The following is an 18,371-nucleotide window of genomic DNA, read 5'->3' on the forward strand; positions in this document are numbered from 1 at the left end:
GTGAAATCTCTGGAAAAATTACCCTGCTGAGGTGTCGATATTTTCCAAAGAGATTCCATTTAAATTCCATTGGAAAATTTCCTTAAAATATTCCTCGGAAAATTTGGCTAGCTCTCAGTGAATTCCCGATGAATTCAAGGAGAAATTTTAAGGGGAAGTTTCTACCTGAATTCTTGGGGATTTAAAGGGGAAATTTCCTCCTAATGAATGAGAAAATTCCCTGGCCATACCTAGAGGATTCCTCCACATTTTCCGAGGAAAAGTCTTCGATTTTTCCAGACCATTCCCGAATAGGGGAAAATTCTCCCCAGAAGAGGAAAAATCCTTCCGGAGATACATGACAATTCCGTGGCGAGTTCAGAGGAAATCCTGGGGAAAATTCTGTAAAAGTTAATCTTATACTTCAGGCGGTGTGATCCGTTTATGATTTTGACTTGCACGAAGTAGACTTTCGAAACCTCCATTTTTGACTCATTTTGAAAACAAAACAATATAAAAAAAGAAATAAATCATTTTCTTGCAATTTCATTTTGAAAGCGACATTTTGTACACAGTAGCTTACCAGAACTTGTCAAAATCTTATTAAAATGATGTAACTTCCTTTGACAAAACTCTTTGTCATTTTTTTTAGATGAAAGAACATTCTTTTGACAAACGTTTTACAAACAAATGATAAGTGTATTAAATTTGAAATAAAAAGATTTTTCAAAACTTTTTTAAATTTTCCCAAAAAAACATCTTTTGACAAACTTTTAGCAAAGTGCTTTGCAAAATTTTTCTTTGATAGCAAAAATTAGAAGATCCCGCTAAAGTTTCTCAACTAAAATAGTTCCTCTGTTTGCTTTTATTTCATGCCTTAACACCAGCAATGTCCATCGCAATTGGATATTTTAAAACATAATTAAATAATTCACACCCACTCACAATTGAGGTGTGGTCCTCAAGAATCTCGCAGACAGAGTATATTAGCTTAATTAATTAGGGAAAAGTGGCGTGTGATATGTTTTCGGGAGACAAATAAATTAAACACTGGAAGATGTTGAAACAAAAATGTCAATTGAATTAATCCTGCTCATTGCACGACTTTTAATTTTTTCATGTACATTTTTTTCTTCTTTCTTAAATTTTTTTAAGGATCATTGATTCATCTGTATATTTTTTTCGTTCCACAATTAGCAAAATATAAATTTGTAAGTCTTAAAAATAATTTTTACGTACATTCTTGACAAATTAAAATTACCGAAATATTACCATTTCTTTAAATCAATTACCCTTTTGTCATTACCTCCGCCAAATAATTTTAATGAGATGTAAAAGAAAAAATTGTTGAAAAAATTTATGAAAGCAAAAGTTATTTTTTTTTGTTTAAAAAGACACCGCAAGAAAAAAGGAAGAAATATCTATATCAATTTGTTTTCTTTTTTTTTGCAATTTCTGCAAAAAAAACTTCCTTCTCTCTCTCTCAAATATTCTAATATTTAAATCTTTTTGTTTAAAAATTTTGGAGGTTACCTCATTCCCTTTTCAAAATCGGTAAGTAATTGTTTTTTCTTTCTTTTAAATGTTCCCGAATTGGTGGCATTTTATCTAAACTCATAAATTTGGATACACTTATCGGGAACATGCTCCAAATGTAGCGACTGAAACCATTCAGATGATCTGTGATAGTAGTACCCTTCCATTGTTGCTTTTGATTTTTGAAAGCATATATAGTAGAAGCCAGCAAAGGATGCCCCATTGATATCCTTTATCGTGTGATCAGGTACTAAAAAGTGTTCTTTCCATCGCATAAATACAAAGTCGCTGCAAATTTTGCGGCAAAAACACAAACCACAATCATCCAAATAAATCAAACATTATAATGAATAAATAAACATTCCCACTAACCTTTTGGCCAAACTCTCATAGTCAAAATTGTCCGAATTGAAGGTCTTTGAGTAAAATTCAGCAAATGTTGAGAATTTGCTCTGAAATTTGAAGGCGAAAGAAGCAATTAATTTTACAAAGTTCTTAATATAAAAAGTCGCCTGAAGCTTCAGAAAGTTCACAAATGAGTCGTGAATGTGTCAGGTGTGGATGGAAAATTTTAGCCTTCATTAGCTTTGTTGCGAAATCAGATAAGTTTTTTTTCCTGCCCTGAAATTTATCAATTGACTACATTTGGATTATTTTCAACCATTTCTGTTGACAAACAATCTCTTTTCAGGAGGACCAAGATAAATTCAATTATGCGCATTTTCTTTAAAACTATCTGCAGAAGTTCGCAGAGTGCTCGAATTTGCGAGACTCCAAACACTACGTGATTTTCTTTAATTTATATTTGGAATTTGAGGTAATACTTGAACTTCGATAAGTTTTTGGTCCTTAAAAATATAGGCCACGCCCCAAATGACTTTCACTGGGGCAAAAAAAAACATTTTTTGGAAGAAGACAATTTTTAAAGTTATAAAAAAAAATAATATAAATATTCTACCAAGAATTTATTTGGAAAAAAACTTGTAGATCCTGAAGTATCTCAACCCTTCGAAAAAAGCCACGCCCCCTAAAAAAAATACTCCCTCCGTACCGAAATAAGTCGTACGTTTGGGAAAAATTCTTGTTCCGAAATAAGTCATACGTTTGGGAAACATTGGGATTAAAGGAAAGTATGTTGATAAATGTTTTGTGTATCAACAATTATCTCTTGTAAACAACTATTGCTAATGTCCAGAACTAAAATTGGGGTCCAGTCTTGATGGTATGTTGAGGAATGAATGTCTTAAAAATGTCTTATTTTTGGCGTTTTATTTTCAATCTAAAATAGGTGCTAAATGGTTAGAGATAGGGACTTGGGACTTTCGGGGGACTCCCCCATAAGCTGACCCTGGGACCATTAATATGTCCTTTATTTTGCCCCCACCCCTCCCCTTCCCCTCCAAAATCATGTTTTTTGGGATTGCTCGAAAACACGTCGTGCGATTTCTTTTTTTCAATTCTAGATATGTTTTAGAGAAACATATAAATGGTCCCAGGATCAACTTATGGGGGTCCGCTGAAGGTCCGAAGTCCCTATCTCTCACCATTTTGCATCCAGATATTCGAATACATACATAAAAAATGATGTTCTTTTTATTGCTCATTCTGCAAAATTTGAGATATAAAAACTGTCATATCGGTTATAACTGTAGAGTTCTACTTGTGCATACTAAAAATTTAGAACAAATTCTAGCCTGTAATGCTAATTACAGTCCATCTTGTAGTAATTAACTATCTACCGGAGCTCTTTGAAAAAAAAAAAAACGTGAAAAATGGACAACTTCAACATATCGATTTCTCAACTTACCATCGTCGTAGGATCCCCATTTTATCCCTGAACATGGAGGATGGTTCATACACAAGATATTTGCAAATAACAAAAACATTCTCTGAAACCATTCCTTAATCCCTAATTTTTCGCCAAACGTACGACTTATTTCGGAACGGAGGAAGTTATATTAAAAAATCTGTCTTTGAAAAGTATTCAGATAAAATGAGGAGCTCGGAGCAAAAAAACGCTATTTTAATAGGGAAATGCATACGACTTAGAGGTTTTTTGCTCTGAGCTCCTCAAATGAGAAAATTTATAACATTCCTAATTTGGAATTTTTTAGATTTACAAACTGTTTTTAGATCTGCAAAAGTAAGAAAACACAAAGAAACGCTGTTTCTTCTGTTCTTACCCTTCCCTTTTCGTGGCCTTTTTTTCGTCTTTGGCCATGTGACAAAAGGATATCTTAAATGCTCTAAGTTGCAAACGGTTCTAATTACCCCATTTTACCTAAAGTAAAAAAAACTTCGATACTCTCACACGCTTAAGAAGCCACGCCGTCTTTCATTCATTTACAGAATTTTCGCGTTTTTGGCGAAAACATCAATGTTGGTAAATTAAATATTAACACGAAATGTCAGCTTGAGTATAAAAATGTTTCGATGATAATGCAATACACAGAGAAGAAGTCATTTTTTTGGATTAATTAGTGGGCAGGGCTTAAAATAATATAATACTCAATAAATCAGGGGCACTCCTATTTAAAACATATTGTAACTCGTATAAAATATTCACAACCAAAGAAAATTAGGTTTTTTGAAAAAATCTATGCATGAAATGTTCTGTCAGGCTTGTCCAAAAAACTCTGGTTTTATTCCGGTTGGCTTAAAACTTTAAGAAAATATCCTTAAGGTAAAATTATATAAAAAACGAATAAAATAGGGAAATCTTTCAGCCTCCGTACACATTCTGGTTTCGAACACTTCATATTACTGTTCGAACTCAAAGAGAGAACAGTTGTATAATCGTCTTTTTTTTCAATTTGTCACCATCCTAGAGCTTAAACTTAAATGATAAACGATAACAAGTTCCGTTCTTCGAAATCAAAAAACAATACCTCCAGACGTTTTTCTTTGTTTTCCTCCTCCCCACCAAAACCGTGTTTGTTGGTTTTTCTCAAAATTGGCCCAAGTTTTTTCCAATGATTTTCAGATATGTTTTAGAGGTAGTAATAAGCGAACGTTTCGTCCAAACATACCTATAACCGGAAAATTCGCCATTTTGAATTATTGATAATCAAAGTCACCACTTTGGAGGGCCCATTTTTCAACCGATTTGCTTAAATTTGGATTTTTTGGAAAAATAATTGAAATTCCGAACCTGGCTGCATCGGTATTCATCAGTAATGAATCGGTTAAGTACCGATATTTTTGATTTTCAACTACTTTTGTGATTTATGAATCAGTTTGATCTCTAGTACACCAGTAAGCACCAAAAAATCATGCGAAAAACTAGTCCACGGAGAGCTCTATCTCATGAGTTCGAGCATTCCGCAAAGCTGAGACGCTTTGCCATGTCTTTTTTCTGTATTTCTTGAATTAATCTGACTGTTCAGTGGCAGAGATGTATGAGATGAGGTCCCGGGGGTTCTCTTGCTGTGCATAGAGTGATCAATATGAGAGGGTAAGGTGCTCCCGTGAGCAGGATCGCACAAGATCGAAATAAAGATGCAGATAATAGCGAAATCCATGTACAGGTTTGAACACTGACCTATCTATGGTACTACATTTTAATAACTAATCTTAAGTCACCCATTTTCTGAAAAAATGGTCGTATTTACTAAACGAATATGAAAAAAATATGAAGTGTTCGACTCCAGAAAATGTGCGAAGCCTGAAAGACTTCCCCTACAGAATCCGTGTAATCGATTATAGCGATTTTTTTAACGGTACTGCAATACCAGGCCAACCCGTGGCAAAGGTGGAGCAAGCCCCTAGCACTTCGCCGGCTTCCAAAAATCAATTTAACAACATTGTCCCTCTACACCGAGAAAAATTTGGATGGTATTTTCTACAAATCGTGTCTTTAAATTCTACTGTCTCAAAAGATAGTAGAAAATACCATCCTCCACAGAAACTTTCCTTTAGAATCTACCATCTTGACATTTTAAAATTTACTATCCTATGGATAGTAAGTTCTAACAGCCGGATGGTAAAATCTACTATCCTCCTTTAGATTTTACCTTGACCTCTCTTAGATTCTAATATCCGGGAAGTAAATTTTACTGGCCGCTTATTAAATGTTAGAATTTAACTGGAAGACAGTAAATTTTAACGGAGGATAGTAATTTGGATTGAAATTACTATCCAAGCCAGTAAAATTTGCCATCCTGCTGTTAGAATGCCATTTTGGAATATCGTGTGTGCCGATGCAACGGTTCCCGATATGCTTTGAATACATTATAGCAATTCGTGGCGCAGCTGGAAGATGCTCGACTGTCATCACAAAGGTCGCGTGTTCAAATCTCGGCGCAGTCGTCAATTTTCACGCACCAAAATGGCTTGAAATACAGAGAATGTCATTCAAGAAGGGCCGCAAGCCCTCAAACAATGGCCAAAATCAATGAAAATAGGGGAAAATAAATTTTTCCGACATTTTTCATTCTAATATCCGGCTAGTAAAATTTACTATCCTGCCAGTAAAATTTACCATCCGGATAGTAAAATCTAATATCCGGGGATATTAGAATTTACCATCCGGCTATTAGAATTTACTATCCATGCAACAGATTCTACAATTTTAGACAGTCCAATTTAATATCGCGTTTGCTGGGTGACTTTTTTACTATCCGGCCATTAGAATTTTGTATGGAGGATGGTAAATTTTACCATCCACATTTTTCTCGGTGTATGAGGGAACTATTAGGTGTTAAACTAATAAGAACAGATACTACACTTTGATCTTAGCCGTTAGGCCGTACATTTTGTACAATATCCTTAAGGGGTTATGTAGGTCACATAGACCAAGAAAAACAGCATTTTTTCTCTAAGTTGTTTTTCCAATATATCGTAAGATATAGTTGACTTTGCACGTCTGTTTTTTCGGTAAATTCTAGCACTTAAGGACATCTTGAAAACCATGAGGCACTTAAGGATGGTCCCAAAGATCATCCCTAAAATCTAGAATTAAAGAAAATCTTACGAAAAGAAAAGATACAGAGTCAAAGTAAATGTGCAAAGGATTTTATGTTATCATTAATCAAAACGTGAGGCAAAATACAATGAAAAAAAAAGGTAATTGCTCGGAAATGCTCCCAAGAATCCAAATTTCAGTTCTTTCAAAAACCTTTCGTTCAAGTATGAAGTTTATCTTATCAACTAACCGGATATATTTTTAGTTTTTTGACTTCAGTTGAATTTACTATGAGAAATCTTATACACCGAAAAGTAAGTTTTTTTTTTTTCAAAAAAGTCTCCCAAGATCAGATCCCAACGGCTGAATTCTTAAATTTTTTGAAAATTACAGAAAACATAGTTTAATTGTTGTACTTTTCAATGAACAAGAGCTTGAATTAAATAATATTTTTACTATGTTGAAAAAAAAAATTGAAAAAATTGTTTTTTTATGAACTTCTGAAAGGGGCGTGGCCTAATATTTTATTGAGGCGACTTATTCAGAAAATTCAAAATTACCCTTCAATACCTAATATAGCTTACAAAGAATATTGATATACATACATATTTTTGAAATCTTAATAAAAAAATGAGAATTAGGAAAATAAGGAAATTTTGGAGTGCCTATTTCTCTGCCTCTTATATTGTAGACTTCTTTCTCTTATAATTAAGAACTTTTTAAGGATTGTTCGGGTTTACAAAAAAAACCTTATAGTAGCTTCGTAAGTCTCACAATGCAACTAAAAATATTCTTTATAATTAAATAATAAATATGAATTTATAGATTAGTAAAATATGCCCTAGTCCGGAACTTTAGTTTACCTTAAAAAAAATCTAAATTGAAATCAACTTTCAGAAAATGTTTGTCTACTTTACGAATACAGTATCTTCCTTAAGTACCCCTATTCGTTATACATTTTCTAAAAGTTTGCAATTTTTTCAAGTTTCTCAAGAGCTTGTAAATGTGTATATTTTTTGTCAAATCTGAGCTTAAAAGCTTTAGTAGTCATTTTAAGAATGCCCTGTCAGGTCTTAAAATCTGGAAGTATTCTCTTTCTAAGTCTAAGTCTATACTAACTCCTTTCAGGGGGTGACTCATTCTCATATCTCACTGACAAGGGTTCCTCGTTTCTAGGGTTTCTCGAAAGTTATTCGCAATTTCTTGGATTTTACAAAAGCTTTGAAAGCTTTCTTTAGATTCTCGGGAATTTTATTTAATTTCTTTCAAGTTTTTTCCGTTTCTAAAGTTTCTAAATTTCGCAGGTTTTCAGAAATTTCTGAATTTTTTGAACGTTTCGTTATATTCTTCTTATATTTGTTCTTGACTTTTCCAAAGCCTTCTTTAAGCTTCTTGTAATATTTCTTAAATGTTTCGAATTTCCCAAAATTCTTTGGTATTTTTTGTAAAATTTTTTAAGTTTCCTAAAATTGCTTTAAACTACTGGTTTTCTCTGTAAATTTCTTAAGTTTCTAGCGAATTTCGCGAAATTTTGAGAGGGTTTGTCGAATTTCTTAATATTTTTTTCTAATTCCTCCTTGAATTTCTGATATTTCTTGTGTTCCGTGAAACTTTATTTGGTATCTCAAAATTTTCGAATATTTCGGTTTTTCCCAAGTTTTTGAGTTTTTTATATCTATATATATATATTTTTATTTTTCCTCACATTTCGTGAAACGTTGCAGTTTTTTTGAGGATTCTCGGTAGGGGGAAGTGGAGCACCTTTGAATTAGAGGCTGTTTGAAATAGGGTTTTTTCTTTCAATTTTTAATTGGAACTAGACCTCATCGTGATATGATTTAGCTTCACAAACTAATTTTACTAATTTCGATGCTAAATTACATTATAATAAGGCTCAGTTCTTTCTCAAATAGAAGAAAAAAGTCCTACTTATCTCTAAAATAAATTCCTTGCAAAATTCTTGGGGTACCTTTCTGGTTTCGCTTTTTTGAGTTATTCAAAACTCTAATGTGAAAATATTATTATGTTTCTCAAAATTATTCTTAAATTTCTTCAAATATTTCTTCTCCTTAAAAACTTGTAAGATTTCCTCAGTTTTCCGGAAACCTTTCCAGGCTTACCGGAAAAGTTTGAGTTTCCCTTTTCTTTATTATTTTTTTTTTATCTCTTCGAGATCCTCGATAACTTGATTGAATTTCTTGTAAGATTTCTTGAGTTTCATGGATTTCCGGAAACCTCTATAAAATTTGTCTGGTTTTATGATTTTTAATTTTAGTTTTTTGTGACGTTTTTAGGTTTCATCAAGTCTTTTTTAACCCTTTAACGACGAGACACTTTTTACGAACTGAAAATCAACAATAAAAATTAAACTGAGAAACATAATCAATGATAAGTCATGCATTTAACCTTGGAAAGTCCAAAAGAGTCTGATTCGGTGTGTTTTGTGCTTCTATGAACGATAGAGACAAAAATAGCCCAAAAATTTAAGTAATTTTTCTGACAATACCAATGAATATATAATATTTTTCACTTTAATGAGAAATATTACGTATGAGTATTGTATTTTTTATTGCCAAAAGGGTTTTGCTTAAAAAAAATTGGAAGTATAAAAAATAAATAAAATAAATTATGAATTTGAGAATTTAAAAATTCGCCATTTTTGAGCTTAAATATTTACTACATAGCAAATACAGTAGACTCTCGCAAAATCGGCTCTTTTAAGATCGGGCTACTTTTTAATTCGGGCAGCGGTTGCATTTGAAAAAAGTTTGTTGTCATTTTTGAAGTTTAATTATGATTATCAAATGAATCAAATATGCTCAAATTTGGCATGGTTTGTCTTAGTTTTGATGTGATTTTGCATTATTGAGGGATTTTCATCCAATTTACGATATATATGAGTGTGTAAACTCAATATCTATATGCACATGAATAAAAAATCGTTGCATTTCAAAAAGTTTGTTGCCCGAATTTCTGTGGAATTCGGCTGACATTTCGGTCCCATATGCCCGAATTTGAGAGAGTCTACTGTAGATGGAGACTTGCAAAAAATATTCTAGATTCCTTCAACCTTCTACTTTACAATTACGTACAAACATAAGAAAAAAATAACTTTAGGTAGTCAGGAAAAATTATTTTCATTATGGGACACCGGTGTTCCAATCGTCCTTAAAGGGTTAACCTTTTGCAGCTCTTTTGTGTATATCAGTATTTTTTGTCAGTTTCTCGTGCTTCCTGAAACATTTTCTAGTGTTCTTAGAAATTGGGATACATTTATTAAATTACGGCATTGAATAAATGAGCAGTAAAAAGTTAAAATTGATCAGTAACAAAAAATTTTGAAACAGTGATATTATCGTCCAAATTTTGGCAAAGGGAAAATAAAGGGTTTTTCACTCTATATGGAACTATTTTAAATGTTAAATATTGGATGAGTTCATATATTCTGTCAGTAGAAGAGGTCGAAAGTTTGGAGTGGTATATCTCAGCTCCTGATGAACATAATTGGATGAGTGAACTATTGTTGGAAAGCTTGGTTCATTAGCTTTCAGAATCTGGTATATGTAATCTTCTATGAGTAAACCATGGTCATCCAGAACCATTTATGTCGAAGAAGACACTTTTTGCAACGTCTTTTTTGGCTATCTACTTCTGGGACCAGGAGTGACCCACTTTTCTCGCACATGGACTGTTCGTTAGAGGAACTCAAAGGGTATAATTTGTGGAAGAAACTTTTTTTTTGGACGTCTTGCTTTTTTTTATTCATCGACTTTTGCAAGAATTTTAACATTTTACACGCATAGAAAAAAATGACAGAAATCCTTCTATCTCATTTTCTGGACAAACTAATGAAGATATCGACTTGGAATGTTCTAAGTACTCCCCCATAAGTTGATCCAAGGAATCCAAATATCATATCAATTTCATCCCCACGTCTATCCTTCCCCTCCAGAAACCACTCTTTTAGGATTTTTGTAATTTTTTCCTTGCGTGTAAAATGTTAAAATTCTTGCAAAAGTCGATGAATAAAAAAAAATAAGATGTCCAAAAAAAATGTTTCTTCTACAAATTATAACCTCTGAGTTCCTCTAAGTCCATGTGCGAGAATTGTGGGTCACTCCTGGTCCCAGCAGTAGATGGTCAAAAATGACGCTGCATAAAGTGTCTTCTTCGACATAAATGGTTCTGGATGACCATGGTTTACTCATAGCAGACTACATATACCAGATTCTAAAGGCTAATTAGCCAAGCTTTCCAACAATAGTTCACCCATCCAATTATGTTCATCAAGAGCTGAGATATAACATTCCAAACTTTCGACCTCTTCTACTGACAGAATATATGTACTCATCTAATATATAAAATAGACCCATTTTTGTAAAGATTTAAGTTTTTTACTGACCATAATCAGATATTTTACTGCTCATTTTTAATTTTTTACTGCCCATTTTGAATTTTTTACTGCTCGTTTGTTTTTTGCCTTAAATTACTTGTAATATTTTTTGAGTTTTTGACTTGTTCTGTAAATTTCAAAACGTTTTTTTTTTGTTGAAGTTGATTTAATGTTTCATATATGTATTTTTTCGTTTCTCAAGCTTCGCGAAAGCTCCGGAAAGTTTCTTCTGGTTCGTAAAACTTTTCTAAAAATTCACGTAAGGTGTCTTTAGTTTCATGAAACATGTTTCTCAAAAAATTGTCACGGGTTTTTAAATTGAGTCACCCCTTCCTAGGAATAAGCTTTTACTGAACTTGTAAGTCTAGGTCTAGGATTACCTCCTTCTTTTTAAGATTTAAATCAAGATTTTCAAGATCTAACTTATAAAAAATAAAATGGATTGGATTGGTTTGGAATTGGCAATGCTTACCCAGTGTTTCCTATCGACATCCTCGTCTGCGTCCCATTTCCTCGTTAAGAATGGATACTTCTTCGAGATGATCTCGCCATCGAAGAACGTAGTGAGGGTGGGAAACTCAAATGTAAGTCCAGTGATCTTTAGATATCCACAAAGATAGGAGTTCTCCTCGTCGACGTGCTGCAAAGTGAGAGGAAGTACATAAACAATTTTGCATGAGAACGTGTATTTCTTGGCATTGCCTCGTGCCAAGCTCTCTTTGCTTGTGATGCACTACAAATTTAGAAAAGTGCTGATCATCACAAGAAAAGCTTCCCGAGATGCCGCAAGAACGTGCTGATATGTCGACCTTGAACAGAAGCTCTACTAACTGTGATTTATCTGCAAGGCGCTACACAGCTTTTGGTCATTCCCAGGATTTACGTGACACTGTCCTACTCGTTTCCAATTGGGAAAATCATATTGTTTTCCCTGAATTTAATTAGAAAGCAAAATTTCCAAGAGTGATTCCTGAGTAAAGACTGAGCAGGCTAACCACAAAAATTTCTCTCAAGTGTCACAGAGATTCTGACCAGGCAGAATCAGGGAAAGGTCTTAGCAGGGCTTGAGGTTTATTCTCTGGGGATTGTATTTGAGGAGTCTCGTGACAATGGGCCATCCCACCCTGCCATACATCTCCTCGTGGAATTTTCCCAGATCCAGAGATGTAGTCCTACAAAACCCATGCTCCAGGGATGAATAATAGCCATCTGACTTACCTGTAGCACAACTTCGACTTCGTATGAGTTGCCTTTTGATTTCTGGGACCCTTTGAAGCGACTTCCATTGTAAAGTAGGGTTGTAGTTGCACCCAATTGCTTTGAGTTTGCAGGTGGGGGTGGTTCAACCTTCACGGGCATTGGCTCACCAATTTTTAAAGGTTTTCCTCACACAACTACCACAAGACACAAAAAAGAAATAATACGAGAAAAATCAAGTTTTTTAAAGGGAAATCTAAACGCAATTTTTTCTGGGAAAGTCAAATGTCAATTTTGGCAATGGAACTTCTGCGAGTGGGTAGAGCGAGAAAACTGAGTGAGATGGCAATATTCCGCCATGATGGATTGGATTGCATGGTGTAAGTTACATGACGCAATTTTCTACACTGCGTAATTTATTCAATTATTGTGATTTACAAAAAAGAAATAAAATTTTTCATCTTTTAAATCAAAATCAGGAATAAAACTGGAGATTTAATAAAATTATTTTTTTTTTAAATTGCGATTCTAAAAAAATATTCTAAATGTTAAGAAAAATCGCAAATTTATGTTTTTGATATCTTTATGATTGCATTTATGGCATTTATTAATGCTATTTCAATGAAAGAATATTTTTAGCACCTTTTAGTGTTCCAAATTACTTATACAGTAGGTTCTCTCAAATTCGGGCATTTGGGACCGAAATGTTCGAAATGTTACCCGAATTAGAGAGAAATTCGGGCGTTAAACTTTTTGAAATGCAACGATGTTTTGTTCATCTGCATACTCATATTAATTTTACATACTCATATTTATTGTAAATTGCATGAAAACCATTAAATATTGCAAAATCACATCATAACTACAGTAGATTCTCGTTCAATCGGGCGTAAAATTTTGTTGACGATTTTCACGTTTAAATTTAAAGCAAATTTGTTCAAATTCGCTGTATTTCCCCTTGTTTTATCGTGATTCTTAAAATTTAAGCGCTTTTTGTGGAATTTACAATGATTTTGATGCCCAAATCTCTCGATAATTTGGATGACATTTTGCCCCATATGCCCGATTGAGAGAGAGTCTACTGTAAGACAAACCATGACAAATATGAGCATAATTGCTTCATTCAAAAACTTGAAAAATGTCGATAAACTTTTTTTCAAATTTAACTGCTGCCCAAATAAAAAAGTAGTCCAATCTTAGAAGAGCCGAATTAGCGAGAGTCTACTGTACTGTACATTATCGACTTTTCTTCGCGTTAGTGTCACGTAACGTCACGAGTCACGACTGTTTGGTGATTTTTTTTGGAACATTAGAACTTAGAACACGGCGAATATGGGGAGAGCTATCGAGACAGAAACCAACAGGAAAAGTTAATACAGTAGTAGACGTAGAAATAGATGGCAGATTTCATGAAATTTCACCGTAGTCTCCATCTACAATAGGCGGAAATCCTGAAATTTCATGAAATTTGCCATCGTAGAATCTTTCAAAGTCGAACACTTTCTTATCTCTCAAATTCGAATGATATTATCAAAACTAACGGAATTTATGTGAGATTAAATTGTACTTTGAATCAAATGTCCGTACTTTCCTACAAATCTTTGTTGTGGCAAGCTTTCTTTTCATTTTATGCCTTCATAATGTATGTATGTATATATTCAGGAAGTGACACCAAAATATTATATTCGATCATCTACCACAACGACCACAACTTAGCACGATCTTTTTCAACATAATCCTATAATTGACATTTTGAATTCAATCTGCGTTCAAATTTGAGAGATTAATTGTGTTATCGGTGTTATCACACTTGCAGATTCAAATTTTAATATGATTCACATTAATTGTCGCTGGTGAGAGTCTAAATGTCTAATTTGTGTGTTTGAATCATTTTATATTCAAAATTTGATCTATTTGTTGATAAAAAGGTAGACTTGGCCCGCAAAATTTAATATAAATTAATTTATAGCATTAATGCGAAAAATTAATGCGATTTTCTCTTTAATTTTTTAATGTAAAAAATATTTATGCTTTAGGTAAATTTAAACTTATTTTTGCAGGCCAAGTACACTTCTTTATCAACAAATAGAAAAACCCCAAATATTAAGTGACTCAAGGACACAACATATTTGGACGCTCACAAGCGACAATTAATGTGAATCACATTAAAATTTTAATGTGCAAGTGTGATATCGCCGTAAGATTTGAGAGACTTTACTCTAATTTAGAAGCACATGAGAATCATGAGAACAGTAATGTGCTAAAAAATGCTTAGGCGAAAGAATTTCCCTTTTCATTTTTATTGGATTAGCACTATTAACCCTTTAAAGATGAAAGGGTAAAAAATTCGGGGTTTGAAAAAATCATTTTTTGTGACTTTTAGAGCAAAACAGATTACCGTAGGAAAAAAATTATTTTTGGGTCACAGGTGACCCAAACGTCCTTACAGGGATAAGAGGGTTAAGTCTATCTCGCAATTTATCTTGCTAAACACAATTTAAAAATTCTGTTCACATATAATCAAATTTATTACACAGCCACTTCAGATTTTTAAGTGTTAAAATAATCGTTGATCACAATTCAAAAGTATCAATCTCGATTTTAAGTCTGGGAATACTTAGATCAGATAAACTCATCTCTTGCTGGCAAATAAAAATTAAAATTAAAATTGAAAATATAATTGAAATTGCAATTTTCATTTGACATATTTTATTTCAGTTTGAAAGAGTAAGATGTTAATTTTCAATAGATTGAATTTCACTCTATTGAAAAGGTGTGCCAGCGCCAGAATGGCTGCGGCTCCGGCACACTTCCTTTTCATTTCTAAAAACATATTTCCCTCTTTCGCATTCTTCTTCTTCTTTTGGACGTCGGACGGAATTAAATGTAGTTCAGTCCAATTTTATGACCGAAAGAATGGGATAGCCTTATGCAAATTTTTTGAGACAGAAAGGGACGTGAATTTTGACTTTATGAATTTATACCGAGCTAAAAGGTGTGGCGATGGTATAAAAATTGAATTTGTTACTCAGAATTCAAATCAAGAATAAAATGAAGAACATAAATGTAAAAGCGTATGTATGAAAAATGTTGGAAAAGTTAAGTGAAATTTGGAATACCCTGTAAAAGTATTTCAACTCCATCCTGAAGTCAATAGCATATTCATGGCGTGAAGATAGCAGAAATTCTTAGATTTTATATTTTAACAACGAACTGTTTGGAAGAGCATTAGCCGGCATTAGCGCCATTAGCAATTTTTATGTTTTATATTTCCCTTGTTTCGTTTCAACTTTGGAAATTGGGTTAATATGCTGGACACACTTAAGGCTAAAGTCTAGAGACGACCAAGCTCGTTCATAGCCATTTCACACACTCATAAAACATAACTTTCGTGGGAAATGCACCATACTCCTTTGGAAATGAAACTTATTTTTAAATTTACTTCACAATTCACGTATAACAACAGGAATAATCGGAATAATTCACTAGAATCAGAGTTACAAAGACGTGCGGCGACACTTTTCGCTCCAGAAGTCAATGTAGACGTGTTTTTTTTTTCTTTTTCGCCTCATTGCACTTCAAAGTCAAAGTTAAACCACTCCGGAGGACTCATTTCTCAACCGATTTGGGGATCAATTAAGGGATTTGGCTGATTTATTTAGCTGATTTAGAAACACATGTATTGCTAATGCTAACGTTAGATAAACAAGGTATCTAAAAATTTAGTATTAAAATCATTAAAATTATCTAGTAGAAAAGTTCCCATTTTTGTGCTTAATTGTAGATATTTGCCTTTTAATGGCCAAGTAGATGAAGAAGATCCAGAGGATTTAGGAAAATGTTTTCGAGATTACCGTGGAAGTGGGGCATTTTCGAATTTGGAATAGTTTTGAAATTAGGATTTTTCTCGGATAATGGAATTGAGCCATATCAAAATTTAATTTAGCTTCTCAATCTGTGTGTGGACCTAAATTATATCATGATACGGCTGATTTTTATTTAAAAGTAGTACAAAAATTTCAATTTCAGAGCTGCCCCGAATTCAAAGTTGCCCCGCTTTTCCCTAACGAGATTTACATTGTCGCATTGGAGAAACATCCACGCTATAAGAAACACTCGTATATTTTGGAACAAAACCCCAACGATTGAGTATGAATATGAACATCTCTTGATCTTCGATCTTCTTGATCTTGATGCCAAAACTCTTCTGATCGGAATTCATCACTTAGCATTTTATAAAAATCTGTAGGATATAATGGTAATAAAGTAGTTCATCAGGGAAAATAAAGATTGCTAAAAATATACAAAATGTGTTTTTTAAAATATTTGTTTTTAAGAAAATTATCAAGAAGTCCTAAAATTTACAATTGACATTTTCTTCATTTTATTTTTAAACGTCAAGCTATCATTAGGGGAAAGTGGGGCACCTTTGAAAGTGGGACACCTTTGAAATTGGGATTTTTCTCCTATGTTTAAGTGGAACTGAGTCATATCATATCAGCTTCTCAATCTCTTTGTGCAACTAAATTATATCACAATAAGGCTCAATTTTATTTAAAAATAGGTGAAAAATCCCAATTTCAAAGGTGCCCTACTTCGGCCCCTAAAGACTTTTCTTTTATTGTTTATTTTTATTATTTATTAATATTTATTTATTGTTTTATCACGGACTAATCATGGTGCAAAGATTAATTAATTGATTAATTAATTAATCAATTAAGGAGAGCACAAAAAGCAAGAAAAAAAGTAATTTAACTTATTTAGGGTAAATGTCCTAATTCAAAACCATTTCCAGTCGCTTTTACTTTGACAGAAGTTTCAATACATTAAGTTCATTTTTTTTTCTGAAGAAAATTACATATATTTGCTCCTTGACTCTTCTAGAATGTTACTGTTTAGTGAAAATTCTTCTAATATAATTTGAAAACATCTTAAATACAAGAAAAATACACGAGTGTAAAATGCTTCTATTGGAAACAAATTAATCCAAATGGAGACAAGGGAAAGTTTCTAATTGGAGACAAACAGTCTAAGTGAAACCGCAACAAAATTTGTTCTTATTCCTGGTCTTTTTTCCTTTCCCATCTGAAACAATAAGAAAATCTCTCCAAAAAAAATCATATTTCTGGGGTTTCCTATTGAAGCATTTGCAGACACTTCAGAAAAACCCTTTTTGTTCACGAAATACGTAATTATTTCATTTGAAAACTTCACGTACCGTTAACAATATAGATCAACACATAATTTCACATTATTTTGGCAAAAATATTACACAAATGTAAGGAAAAACGAATAAAAACAATCACCCTATTGTGTTTTTCATTAGAAAACATGGTTGACCGATGAAAAATTCGATGGTGAAAAGGTACACTTTTAATTTTTCTGAGAAATTTATAAATTAAAATTTGTGAATATGAAATGATTTTCGCTTTATTTGGAGTAAAATTAACTAAATAATGAAACTGAAGTATAGAAAATACATAAATAAAAATTTAATACTGCATTTATCATGGGAAAAATAATGTTTCCATTTGGAGTAGCGAAAAGTTTCCATTTGGAACAGGTTGAATTAGCTTAATTTACCATATCTTCTTTTAGAAAATGTGAAGTTCTTTATGTTCGTTTTCAAGTGAAAGTGGTAATATTTCTTTGTATTAACTAATTTTCTAATAACAAAAAACTTATTTAAAATCATTAGTTCTATATATTATTTTGTTACGTATATTTGCTTGGTGGTTAGGCAAAGGTATCTTTTTCAATTGTCTTATGAGTTTTTTATGTTTTTGCTAAGTATAATCGATATGAATTATAATAGCTTAAGCGAATTCTAATTTAAACAAATTCTAAGTATTTTAAAATGTCGCCAATAGCATTTAAAACTGGAACAATTTTGATCAAATAAATAATTAAAAAGATGAAAGCTGTTATAGTATTCAATAGACAGAATTCTTCAAAAAAAAAAACATTAACACCAACGCGATCATAATTTATTTTATTTTATTAATCAGTCTTGTGTTAATCAATCCACAAATTCTCTGGTCAATCTTGTTCTTAAAGAATTTTCTTTAAATTCCAACAATGAAACAATCGACAGTGAATTAAATTCCTTCACACAATAGCCCATAATTAAAGTAAATTAACGTGGGAAGTATCCCAAAAAAGGTGCAAAGATAAACTGTAACAAGATAATTGTTGCAGAAAAGCCAGAACAGAGTCAGTGCTTAGAAGGAAGCTCAAGTTCTAGAATTACTAAAAGATGATCTCAATGTTGTATCAATTTCACAATTGAAAAAAAGTGCCATTAATTGCAAAAAAAACATAGGGGAGAATATGTGGCAAAGAAGATGTTTCGCTACATAAAGT

The 18,371-nt window shown here is 32.6% G+C and overlaps 1 protein-coding gene and 1 non-coding gene across 2 annotated transcripts; both read right to left on the reverse strand.

The window, feature by feature from the left end:
- Positions 1-1,053: 1,053 nt before the first annotated feature.
- Positions 1,054-12,334, reverse strand: LOC129808187 (glucose-induced degradation protein 4 homolog). Its single transcript, XM_055857958.1, has 4 exons — positions 12,030-12,334; positions 11,284-11,451; positions 1,888-1,967; positions 1,054-1,803 (listed from the first exon to the last, which is right to left on the reverse strand). The coding sequence occupies exons 1-4, from the start codon at positions 12,168-12,170 to the stop codon at positions 1,584-1,586; spliced, it is 609 nt and encodes a 202-aa protein (XP_055713933.1). The 5' UTR covers positions 12,171-12,334; the 3' UTR covers positions 1,054-1,583.
- Positions 6,156-6,273, reverse strand: LOC129808367 (U2 spliceosomal RNA). Its single transcript, XR_008752397.1, has one exon. It is a non-coding gene; the product is annotated as a U2 spliceosomal RNA (small nuclear RNA).
- Positions 12,335-18,371: the final 6,037 nt, after the last annotated feature.

Source organism: Phlebotomus papatasi, chromosome 3, assembly GCF_024763615.1.
Source record: "Phlebotomus papatasi isolate M1 chromosome 3, Ppap_2.1, whole genome shotgun sequence".
NCBI lineage: Eukaryota > Metazoa > Arthropoda > Insecta > Diptera > Psychodidae > Phlebotomus > Phlebotomus papatasi.